The 11,420-nt window shown below is 43.3% G+C and overlaps 1 protein-coding gene across 1 annotated transcript in view; it reads right to left on the reverse strand.

Moving 5' to 3' along the window:
- Positions 1 to 11,420, reverse strand: part of PPM1H (protein phosphatase, Mg2+/Mn2+ dependent 1H) — a 139,823-nt gene that overhangs the window by 4,768 nt on the left and 123,635 nt on the right. Inside the window, exons 11-13 of the mRNA XM_017733089.1 lie at positions 6,375 to 6,526; positions 456 to 548; positions 1 to 358 (exon numbers count right to left, since the gene is read on the reverse strand). The exon at positions 1 to 358 is cut by the window's left edge and continues 4,768 nt beyond it. Coding sequence (XP_017588578.1) covers positions 211 to 358; positions 456 to 548; positions 6,375 to 6,526 — 393 coding nt within the window. The 3' untranslated portion in view covers positions 1 to 210. The remainder of the gene's footprint in view (positions 359 to 455; positions 549 to 6,374; positions 6,527 to 11,420) is intronic.

Raw genomic sequence — 11,420 nt, forward strand, 5'->3', positions numbered from 1 at the left:
TAGGGAAAGTGGAATCTTAAGTGTTATCTTTAATCATATACAGTATATGTGCAGAGCCCTACCTTTTGGGCAGAAAAATACCCCTCCAGCATTAGTTTTGACTAGATTACATCAATTGGAAGTGTCCTGGTCAGACCACCAAAAGCATATTGTCTCTTACAGGCCCTTCCCAAAAAGTTCCCCATCCTATAACCACTCTTGATGCTCCTCTCACGACTGTTTGTTCCCGTGTATCAAAGGGATGACGTAGACAGAGATGTCGTCTCCAGAGCCCAGCCTGTCGTTGGATATCCGCCAGCCCCGGTCCTTCAGCACTCCCCTGGCTCGCATCACCAGGTCCTGCGCCGCCAGCGTGTACCTGTGGAAAAGGCACAATACAGCCAGGGAGGGTTGTCTCCATGAGGAAAGTGGGTTTTCACAGCCTGCTGCCTGCCAGATTTAATGCTGTGACCTACCAAGACATGCTTCCCAGTGTTTTAGAAGCAGGCAGGAGAAACACAAGCCATGGCATATGCACAAAGCAACTCCTTCCAGCTCGGTGACAGTTCCTGAATAAGAATGTAAAAGTATTTGAAAGGCACCACTTGATCAAAAATCACTGGCCATTCTGAGTGCTTGACTTCACCAGTCTTCAGAAAAATATTAAACACACTTGCCTTAACAAATTGACTTTCTAGTAGTAGTCTGAAAACTTGAGGACCCCAAATAACACTACTTGTTGAAAACCACACACTTGTTCACTGACACATCTGAAGGTAAACATGGCTCAACTGTTTCAGAAATGAACTGGAACAAAGTAATTTGAAAGCAAGTAATAGAGCATGAAAAATAAAATCCAAATTTCCCTTTAAGCCAAAGTAGACTAACTTGTCTGTTTTTCTTGACCATAGAAATGATTTTTAAAGCTCTTTTATTCTGAAACTGGAAAGGAACAGTTAACATGGTCAGATTATCAGAGTCCCACAGTTCTTTCACTTTTATGAGTTCAGTGAAAACTGCATGAATGTGAGTGGTCAAGTGCTTAATTTAGTGAAATACCAAGTTTCATGTTACTTCAAAACTCCCAGCCTGTGCTGGGCTGAGTGGCATTGGATTTATGGGAGTTATTTTTCTGTCCTGAAAAAATACCACATGCTGCTTGGGGGCAGAAGGGTGTCAGAGTCCAAAAGGTGCTTAGACAGTGCTCTGTCATGTTGTCCCCTACTGCTTTACCTGCTGCTACTACATCAACACATCTGTGTACTCACTTGGAAGTTTCCTCTGAAAGAAATCTCATTATGGGTGAACAGCTACTGTCATGTGTTTTACTTCATCAGCCCAACACATAGGCAAGATATTTTGTATTTGATTGGTTGGAGGCAAGCTTTTCTATGATTTGATAATTAAAATTAACTGAATAGTTAAAGCTCTGACAAGAAAAAAAACCACCAGTCTGCATGTGTTCTATTAAAAGCGTAAGTATCAACCTCCAGGATGATGCAAGCGCTCTATGAAGCCACACACACAGGCCTCCAGAATTAAAGCACACCTCTGTAGTTTCCCAAACCAGAAAGGACAAAGAAGGGTTTGCATTTCAATACCCCCTTTTCTAGGGAGGATCCTCAACCAGAAATTATCTGCCCAGATCTCATCTGTAAAAAGGGAAAGAACAGTATCTCTGTTGATCAGAAGCACTGTGTACGTGTATAAGTTTGTCAATTATCCAGGAGTGTTCTAACCTCAGAACTTTTCACCACAGAATTCAGTATTAAGTTTGAATTTCTATCACTGAGACTTCATTCAGTCTCTGGGGATAAAAGAAAAAAAAAAACCAATTATGTTCTGTGTCTAGAATCTTGATGCCTTGAACTCAGAGGACTCCTCTGAACCAAGAGCAGATGTATTTGCTCTACTGGATAGATTTCTTCAATGCAAATGAACCAACACTTAACTAGTCAAAAGGTTTGATGCCAAATTCAAGTAATGTTGTACAGCTGCAATGCACCCACTGTTCCTAATGGTACTGAGTGATAAAATCTCCAGGCCTCACTAGTTTTGACAAATTATTTCCTTTTAGCAGTAAGTGAAGGGCCCAAAGACATGAAATCTAACACACATGCTTGCATACACACGTGCACTGTCCACATGTTCTGAGATCAGTCTGTGCCACAAACTCGAGCTAAAACATCAGGATGTAACAAGAACCACTGCCCTTACTGTCCTAATGCAACATGAAATCATGTTTTCTAGGGGGAAAAAAACCAAACATACACCCTTGCACTCCTCAGTTTCCAAATCAGATGCAGGGCTAAGGAACAAAAAGACTCCACGTGGCAAGCAAGAAACTGAAATATTTATTCACAGCATGTCTGATGCTGAGTGAATTTTGGCAAGAACATATTTCCCAAGGATTTCTCAGCTATTGTCAGAATTTAAGAAAGAAACACCCATCATTCTGCAAGAAAACTTTGCCTTCCTGCTTTTTCTAATTAACAAGGACTCCCCACATCTAAGGAGTACAAAGGAATGAGTATTGCTTTTGATTGTATTTGGCTTTTGCTGCTGAATGTTTGGAGAGGGGAAGATAAAAAAAAAGGAATTTTAATAAACAAGAAATTCTCTTGTAGACAAATGGTGAAATACTCAAGAAAACCAGCACAATGAAGCAAAGGAAAAGGAACAGGTGAAGGTAGCAGTGAAGTAACATATTCCTCTCCTGTGTAGAACTGAATTGAAGCAATGCTGTTCAACTTGGCACTGGCAGAGCCAGGGTGAGTCTCTTGTACCTGGAGATCAATAGCAGCAGCAGTCCATTACCGCATGTTTTATTCTCCAGTGCTGTGGAATTGGGATTCAGCTGTCGAAACAGCATTAGAGAACTGCTGAAGTAGTTTTAAAGTATCCACTTCCTCCTAATGAATAGCCTTGCTGGAATACAGCTTTTGTGTTTTAAGAATAAACATATGGAGGTTTTTTTCTTATGCCAAAGCTTTCTGTATTGATCAGTGAAAGTACTGCAGGAAGTGGTGACAGTGGGGGAATCATGCTGATGTCTGAGCAGCTTCTTATCTCCTCACACTCAGCAGATGTGGAGGAGCTCCTCAGCATCCTCATAAATCTCTAGTGAGTGAGAGGGAAAGTGAGGGGACAAGAAATGACAAAGGGAAGGATGAGAAATAAAAGATTCCCAAGGTCGGGGGTAAACGTGCATAAATGCAGCTGAAGGAAGTTGGCAAACAGTCACAGTTCTCCATCTTCATACCTCTTCAGAGAGCTGATGTATGGACAGCAGCAGTGGTGCTGCCACCTGTTCTTCGCTCAGAGCCCCTGTAATGCTTGTCTGCCACAATACCCATAAGAAATGAGCTGGCTAAGAAATCCAGCTCCATCCCAGCCTCTTCACTCCATCACAGTCCTCACACAGGAACTGTTCTCTAAACAAGTCTGTGCCCAAATCTCCTGAGGCTGTGTCTGCATGGCTGGATGAAGAGAGACCTGGGGATTTTGCTCTCCTTGCTTGGAGACATCCAGGCACATGCTATGTTTGACAGAACTCAGAGATGTTTTTTATGTGGGCAACTAATACTCACAGTAAATATCAGCAGGAGAGAGTCCCAAGAGCACTGCTGAGGGCTCTAAGCTCTTACCCATCAGGCTATAAAGTGACTTCTAATTCAAATGGGAGGGATATTGTTCCCACAAGGAACGAATTATGTAACAGATAAGTACTCTGCAGCTCTAAAACCCTCTCTAGTTTTTTTTTTTTCTTTTCTTTTTTAATACACTGCTGTCAGGGAGTAAGTAGGCTACTGGGTCAGGTGGATCCAGGGGCTGCTCCACAGGTTGGTTCTCCTGAGGACCACAGCACTACCAAACCCAGGGTGCAAGGCTCTTACATTCTAACAAGTTTTCTACATCCCTAGAGATACTACATTTTCAGCTGATCACCTCACCACAGATTATGTCACTACACCTATCACAGAACCTGACATTTTCTGGGATAACATTTCCTTTAAACATAACACTTGTAATACAGCAAAGGAGATTTTTCTGTCACTGACTAGTGAGAGGAATGAATGCAGCTCCACAGCTTGAGCTCGAATGCTACTGTAAATTCATTAGTTATACCTCATTTAGACCACTGTGAAATAATTACGTAAAACCTCTCACACAGTACTTTAAAACCTTTAAATATTCTTTACAACCAAGCAGCAAGAGCAATTTCACAAAGGTAATTTTCATAAATATCATTGTAAACTATATGAGGGACTGCTCTAATTACCTTTTGCATGCCAGCATGAGAAATGTCTTGCCACAACTATTTGTAAGCCTCTAAATGATCTGGCACAAACTTGCTTAAAAGAACAAATTTATTTTCAGTTCAGATGTCCATTCATAGACCAGTAGGTCAAACACCAATAAATGTGTTTGTTCAAACACCAATAAATGTGTCTGTTTATAAAAACAGCAGGCTCAGTTCTGGAATGTGTGGTGCTCATGTTGGCACAAACAGTGACTAATTCCCCACAATTACCCAACCAGTACAAGAAAATCTAAATCAAAACGAAGAAAATATAATTTTCTTTGTGTCTCTCGTTGCTCTGAGTGTTTTAAATGAATGAAAAATGACTCACCTAACAAGTCAAAAAGCTCAAAAAATCCTGCTTCCTACTGCAGCAATCATGGTGGCTATCACCATGAGCTTAGTAAAGACCAAAAGGAACAAGATAGACATAACACACCCTGACTGTATTCATAACAGATGGGACTGGTGAGGATGGTAGGCAGGGCCAACCTTTCCCAAATACTAGATGAGAATGGAGACAGGCCAGGACAGAGGTATTGTGTGTTACCAGGTGTCTTTGCAGGAAGAGGCTCAGCGGTGCAGGAATGAGAACAAAAGCACCATGGCATTTTTGAATGGTGTCAGGTAATAACTGAAAGTAGGTTGGATGGCTCATCTCCTCCTACCTTAAATTAATGGCATGTCTGCATAGCACACTGCCAGATGCCCTTGAAGTGCCCTTAACTGATCCTGTCTCATCTCCTCCCGGAGAAAGGGCAGACACAGCTGCATGTCTTGCTGAAGTAGAGATGGCCCAGGGCTGTCATTCATACCATATCTTATCTTTGGCATAAGGAGATGGGCAAAGTCAAAATATTGCAGTTGCAGCTTTATGATAATCATCAGTCCTCCATTCTCCTGACAATTGCAGCAAGACCTTTTTTTTGCATTCTGTATTTGTAAGTGTCAGCGCAAGGAAATACTGCTGTTATTTTGAAGGTGTTCTCACTTTAAACCCCAAGTCACTGTCAAGGTGTGCATACCCAGTTACCTTGTTTGTTGATGAAGAATAGGGCTGACCCTGTGAAGATGACCACTTAGAAATACGAGAAACAGCAAGCATTTTGAGATGGGTCTTAGCTATTTCTGAAACTCCACTTTCCACAGACCAACTGGGGATGTGTAAAATCTCTTTTCCCCACTCTCAGCCCAGGGTGAGGGCAGAACACAGTGGTAGACAGGCCTAAATTCAGTAGCAACACACACTTCCCTTCCTGAGCAGTCCCTAAGAATAAATCAAGCTCTTTCCACTTTCACAGTCCTGGTTACAAACGAGAGACTTCTGATCTCTGGCATAATGTTTTAATTCACAGTGACACTGAACTCAGTAGCAGACAAACCTATGGACTCACTCAAGGCAGATAGCCTCTAGATGGTTGTTTGGGAACTTGTTTGTTTGCATGATGGTTTAAGGACAGAAACTGATGATCTAAGAGGTAATAAAGATAGAAAAAATGAGGAGGATGAGGTAGATTAAAATAGTGAAATAAAGCATAATCTAATTAAAGGAAACACAAGTTGGACTTTCCACCTATTTTGTCACTACACCCATCCTGTAGCTGGTAGCACTGAGCATCCTCTAAGGAAGGTGGGTTCAAAGGTCACACTATGACTAGGAATGAGTGGCAACCACAGCGTGCAGTATTTATATACATACACAGTGGGAGAGAGAGGGAGATTATGAGGACGTCCTACAGAGAAACAATCTTTAGTGTTAAGGGACTGTCCAGAGGAGAGACTTGTTGCCATGGTCTTCCAAGACCCCAGCCTCCTACAGTTTTCACAGGACCTCATACAGCAAACAGAATCCCATGCCAAGATGCTGTGATCCCACACCTATTCCTTTCAAGGTGGACATTCCTGAGTTATAATAGAGCCCCTGCTCCAATTGCTCACGTTTGCTGTAGAGGCTCCGTCCAACCTATAAAAATGTCTTCTTGTAAGTGTTGCATGTTTCCCAAATGTTATTTATATCATACTTTCTACAAAAATATGTTACCAGAAAGTGATCTTCTATAGAGAAGCTGGAAAATCAGGGATGAGCACGAACCTGTGGGGATCATCAGGGTCACAGTTTGGTAGAAAGTTAGTGACAGCTTCTGCCACTTCTTCATTTAACAGCACATCCCAGAGCCCATCAGTAGCAAGGATCAGAACATCATCTGGCCCATGCTCATACTGCAGGAGATCATAGACTCTCACCTAAAAGAAAAAAACCCAAGAGACATTCATGAAGGAGGCAACTGTCAGACCTGTTCATGAAACTGCTGAGTTTGGCTGTGAGTTTATCAGGTTTCAGCCAGGGCACTGAAATACCTCCCATGGCATTGCTGGAGTCTGTCTCCAATTCAGCCCTCCACACAGCAATCCTTCCTGCTGCAGCTCAGCATGGCTCAGGTGCTAACTGCAGCCGGGATGGATGCAAGCATTCTGAAACCAGGCTCTAAAGCCCTGTGCTGCCTGATGCCAGAAGCACTTGAAGCCTCCCCCACCCGGCAGCCTGGCTTCAGTGCATGAGGCTCCTCCCTAGCATTGGCAGGACTAGCTGTATGGAAGCTGAATAATTTATTTGATGAATTTTTGATATTTTATAAAATATTCACAAATAATTGTTTTCGCTATTTGTCCAGATCCATTTAAGTCTGCCAGATTGCATGTTTGGAAATGCCTGTGTGACAGCCAGCATTGCGTTCACTTTTCTAAACCTGAGGCAGCTGCTGAACTCACGAGTTTTGCCTGAGCAAGTGAGTGGTTTCATGAAATGCAGAAAAACTGCTCAGTCTCATGTATCTGTTAGGATTTCAGTAGCTACAGACCGATTCAAGATCTGCACAAAAGTGAAGCTTTTTTGCACTATTAAAATACCCACTGGCTTCAACTCACCTGTCTGCAGTCCCAGTCAGGCTGACCACTGCTGGCACCTCTTAACATCCTGCCTTTAAAACAACTTCCACTGCCCTCTTCCCAGAGAAGCTGGGAGTGGCAGAGGCAGTCATGGTGGGGGTTGCTGCGAGGCCATCAGCTGAGCCAGAATACAAGCAAAGGCCATAGAAAGTGTTTTAAAACAAGCCTTTAGTTTGGTGTAACTCCCCTTCCAGCACACTCCAGTTGAGAAATGCCTGCAATTCCCAGGTTGTGATGGGGAGCCATTAGGAAGGACCCACAGAGAACTTCCATTTCCACAGCAACAACCACAACTTGAAAGAACTGTAACAGCCATGGTAAGGCAGACAGGAGGAAAGCATCACCTATACTGAAATTCAGAAACGGTGCACCTCATCATGCACCCTGCTCCAGTCTTGGACTCCACTAACAGCGCAGTTAGTCAGGACAAGCACTTGGCATAACAAGAAAATATGAGCTGTTTTATTCTCCCTCATGGTGCACTCTTCCCTTAGGAGCCATGGAGCAGGCAGGCAATGCACATAAAATGCCTGGACCTTTTAATGTAATTATGCTTTTATGGGACTTCAACCAGTACCAGAGGAAAAAAAAGATTTAAAAAAATCACCTAGACCTGATGCTAATCCTTACCAGCTCGCCTTTCACTCAAAAGCACAAGAAGGTCATTTGTAAAATGTAACCTTCACTTCATTATCTAAGGTAGCAGCTGAATAAGGACTTTGGAGAGGATTAAATTCAAAGCAAGATACTCTCTTCATTAGAGTGTATCTGCTTATTTAGACTTGAGTGGGAATATAGAAAAGACCCCTATATGCAGCACACCTCTCATCTCAAGCTCATTGCACAGAAATCAGTAGCTGTCATAGTCCCTGTCTTCCAGAATTTAGTTCAGCCTTAACAGCCCACTGTTTTCTGAGCTGCAACTCAGAAATCACTGGGGTGTGGAGGGTAAGTTAGCCAACACAACCATCAATATGCAGCACATGTTCTGGTCAGATCTCTTGGGGACCAGCAAATACTTGAGAAAGCATCAGAGTTAATGCTCAAGGATGCACTCAGCACCAAGCCCCTGGTAGGGCTAACCAAGCTTCAAACATCTGTGCTGGGAAAAGCACATCCCAACCCAGGCAAAGGACATATTATACCACAGGAGCCTTTTTTGCAGCTTAGGTGGGGTAGAAGGTGGGAAAGCAAAACCATGCATCACTGATTGGAATCCTCCTGAAATGAACCATTTTGTCTGGTGCTCTGAGGAGCAGCACTGGGACGGATGAGAAACTTTTCAAAGCTACCTGCAGCCAGTCCGTGGGTCAAAATGCAAGAGCAACACCAAGAAGAGATCACTTTACCAAGAATATGTTTTGTTTTAGGGGAACAGAAAAAAAATGCAATTACTGGGGTTTTTTGTGTAATCTAGGAAGAAGGGTACTTCCTAAAAGGTCAAGCTTTGTGAACTGGGCACCTCCAGCAGAAAGGCATATGTTGAGAAGAAACTAGATGTCAGAAGAGATGCAGAGAACAGTGAGGTGTTAGGCCAGTCCCTAGACTAAGGAAAAGAGAGTGCCAAGGTTACAGGAGACAAGCTTGGGGCAATTCGAGGTAAGATTGTTGCATACAAGGACTAGTTGGACATGCAACAAAACGTTCACTGAAATGCAGTTTTGTCTGCCTCGCAGTTACCTTAAGTCCTTTCTTTGTGTCTTGCCTTGTATTTCTTAAATACAGCTGTAGGTACCCCTGATATGTTGCTGACGAAAATGAGTTAGAGCTGTCCAGTCTATTGCAGGGTGAAGTTATGTTCACACACCACCTTGTCCAGGTGCAGAAAGTAACCAGCTCCTAACCCTTCATTTTTCTGCCAGCAGCTTTCTTGTAGTTCTTACTTGGGTCAATGAGGGTCTCTTGCAGTAGCGCCCTGTGCCTTCAGCTGGACACGGAGCAGTGTGACAGCAGAGCTCCTGGAGGCACACAGGCTCGGCAGCACCACCAAAGCACGTGGAACAGCAGCTCAGCCCAGCAGGGCTCACGGAACACCCACCCCACACACATCTCACGCTGTGCAGCACCCACAGCACACTCCACACTGTACAGAAAAGGTGAGAGAGTATGATATGCCACAGTTTTGAAATATGAGGAGACAAGCAGGGAATTACCTAAGTGCCTGCAACAGCAATGAACCCTACAGCCCTGTAAATCTTATGCGACCAAAAGCAGCTCAACGATTGCAATGAAAATGACTATTTTGTTTTATTTTTTAAAATTCCAGAGTAAACCCTCTCAATGACTGCCTCTTTCCTGTAGCTGTATTTCAGGAAAGTAAACAGTGAGGTTTAAGGAACATTCTGTCTGTAACACAAGTTTGTGCAAAGCTGCTCTGTAAAGCAGCATTGCAGAACCTTGCTCCTGCAGGTGACAGCTGGCCAGACAATGACCGGCAGTGCAGAGGTTTCCTCAACTAGTGCAGCACCCTCAACAAATTTCCTAACAATGCCATCTTGGATCTTCTGTCTTTCCCTTGTGAATCACTGCTTCTGCAGCCAGACATAAATCCTGAGAGTGCCCCACAGAACTTGTGTCCTCGGCCTCCCATGCTGTCCTGAGAGCCTTCTCAGCAACTCCCTCCAGCCTACCAGCCCCTTCTGTGCTGCCCAGGTAGTGTTTCTCACTCTTTAAATTAATCTCTCTGGAGTATCACAGCTGCCCTGAAAGGAGCCCAGTTTGGTCATCATGCTTCTTCTATCTGCTGATGTCTTATTGATGTAAAGCAGCTGACCTGTTAACTAGCTGAACTTGACATTAGCAACCAGAAAATCTAAAAACTGCAAGGAACCTCAGCAGCACAGCCAGCCATGAAGCCACGACAATAAGCACTGGGTTACCCTTACATCCTATAGATAGGATAATACTAGTTAACCTGACTAGTACTTACAGATCTGCTGACAGGTAACAGGGCATACACACCACTAGAGCCCACAGTCACACATCTTTCTGAATGTGCATTATGCAGTTTGTCAATTAACGTCTTTCATCCAGGTATTTGTGTCTCATATTACATATTACCTACATGCAGTCAAGAGCATTGAGAAAACCACTCTGGGCAAGCAATGAACAAACAGGTGAGCTGGTTTTTATTTACATTTCAAAAAGATCTACCCACTGGACAAACCCTGCCTTTGGCTGCTGCAAAGGACGTCAGCCCTGTGAAGGCGCTGTGCCCTGTTCACCAGGTTTGTTTTTAAGAGGCAGCCAACAAAAGTCCCTGTGGCTGGAAAACCGCTCACAACAGAGTGACATGTGAGCCTGCAGCCACCTGAGATGCTCCTCAGCAGCAGGCCTCAGGGGAATTCCAGCTAAACAACAGCCTGCATTCACTCGCCTGCACTATTGATCAACCCAGCTACTTCAATAAATAAAGCCCTTTCTTAATTGTATCATCCCTTTTATGTGCAGTGTTATCCAGTGCAGCTTTGCTGGCAAATGATGAGATCTTTCAATACCACCCTCCAAGTAATTTATATGTAAATAATAAAAGTGGGTCCCAACACTGTTCCCTGCAGCATTCACCAATTAATCTCCTTTTAGCTTTTTACTGCCACCCTTTGTTTCCTGCCCATTAGCCAGTTTCCAGTAGACTGTGCCAACTTTCCACTTAGTCTGTAGCTTCATATCTTTTATATTAATAACTTGTGATGCAGAACGGTTTCTCAAATGTTTTCTGAGAAATCAAAGTGCTCATGCAAGAGCATCTGCTGCATTTATTATTATTTTTTAATTCTCTTGTAGACACAATCTCAAGGACCTGAAGCCACTAAGGTGTGATGTTTGCTTCCTAAAGCCACCTTGACTCCCTTTGATCGCACTGTACTTCTCTGTGTATCTGCCTTACTCGTTCCTTTCGATGGTGTAATTCCTGAGGATTTCTCCAGAAGGCAGATGTGAATCTAAAGTGATCTCTCTGGACATATTTGTGGAGTTGTCAGAAAGATTTTACTAACACAATGGAACAAGAAAAATTCTTCTTCATTATCCTTCTTATCATTTGCTGTGGTGGCTGGCTTTTAGTTCATTGCTGGCAAAGGCCAATGCTGCCATCAGATCCACATCTTACCCCAAAAAATAGCTGAGCTGCCATTCAAAAAATTTCAGGATGAAATTCTGCTTTTCATCTGCAACAAGGTGGCTCTTGCTAAGC

Source organism: Corvus brachyrhynchos, unplaced genomic scaffold (genome assembly GCF_000691975.1).
Source record: "Corvus brachyrhynchos isolate BGI_N302 unplaced genomic scaffold, ASM69197v1 scaffold32, whole genome shotgun sequence".
Classification (NCBI taxonomy): domain Eukaryota; kingdom Metazoa; phylum Chordata; class Aves; order Passeriformes; family Corvidae; genus Corvus; species Corvus brachyrhynchos.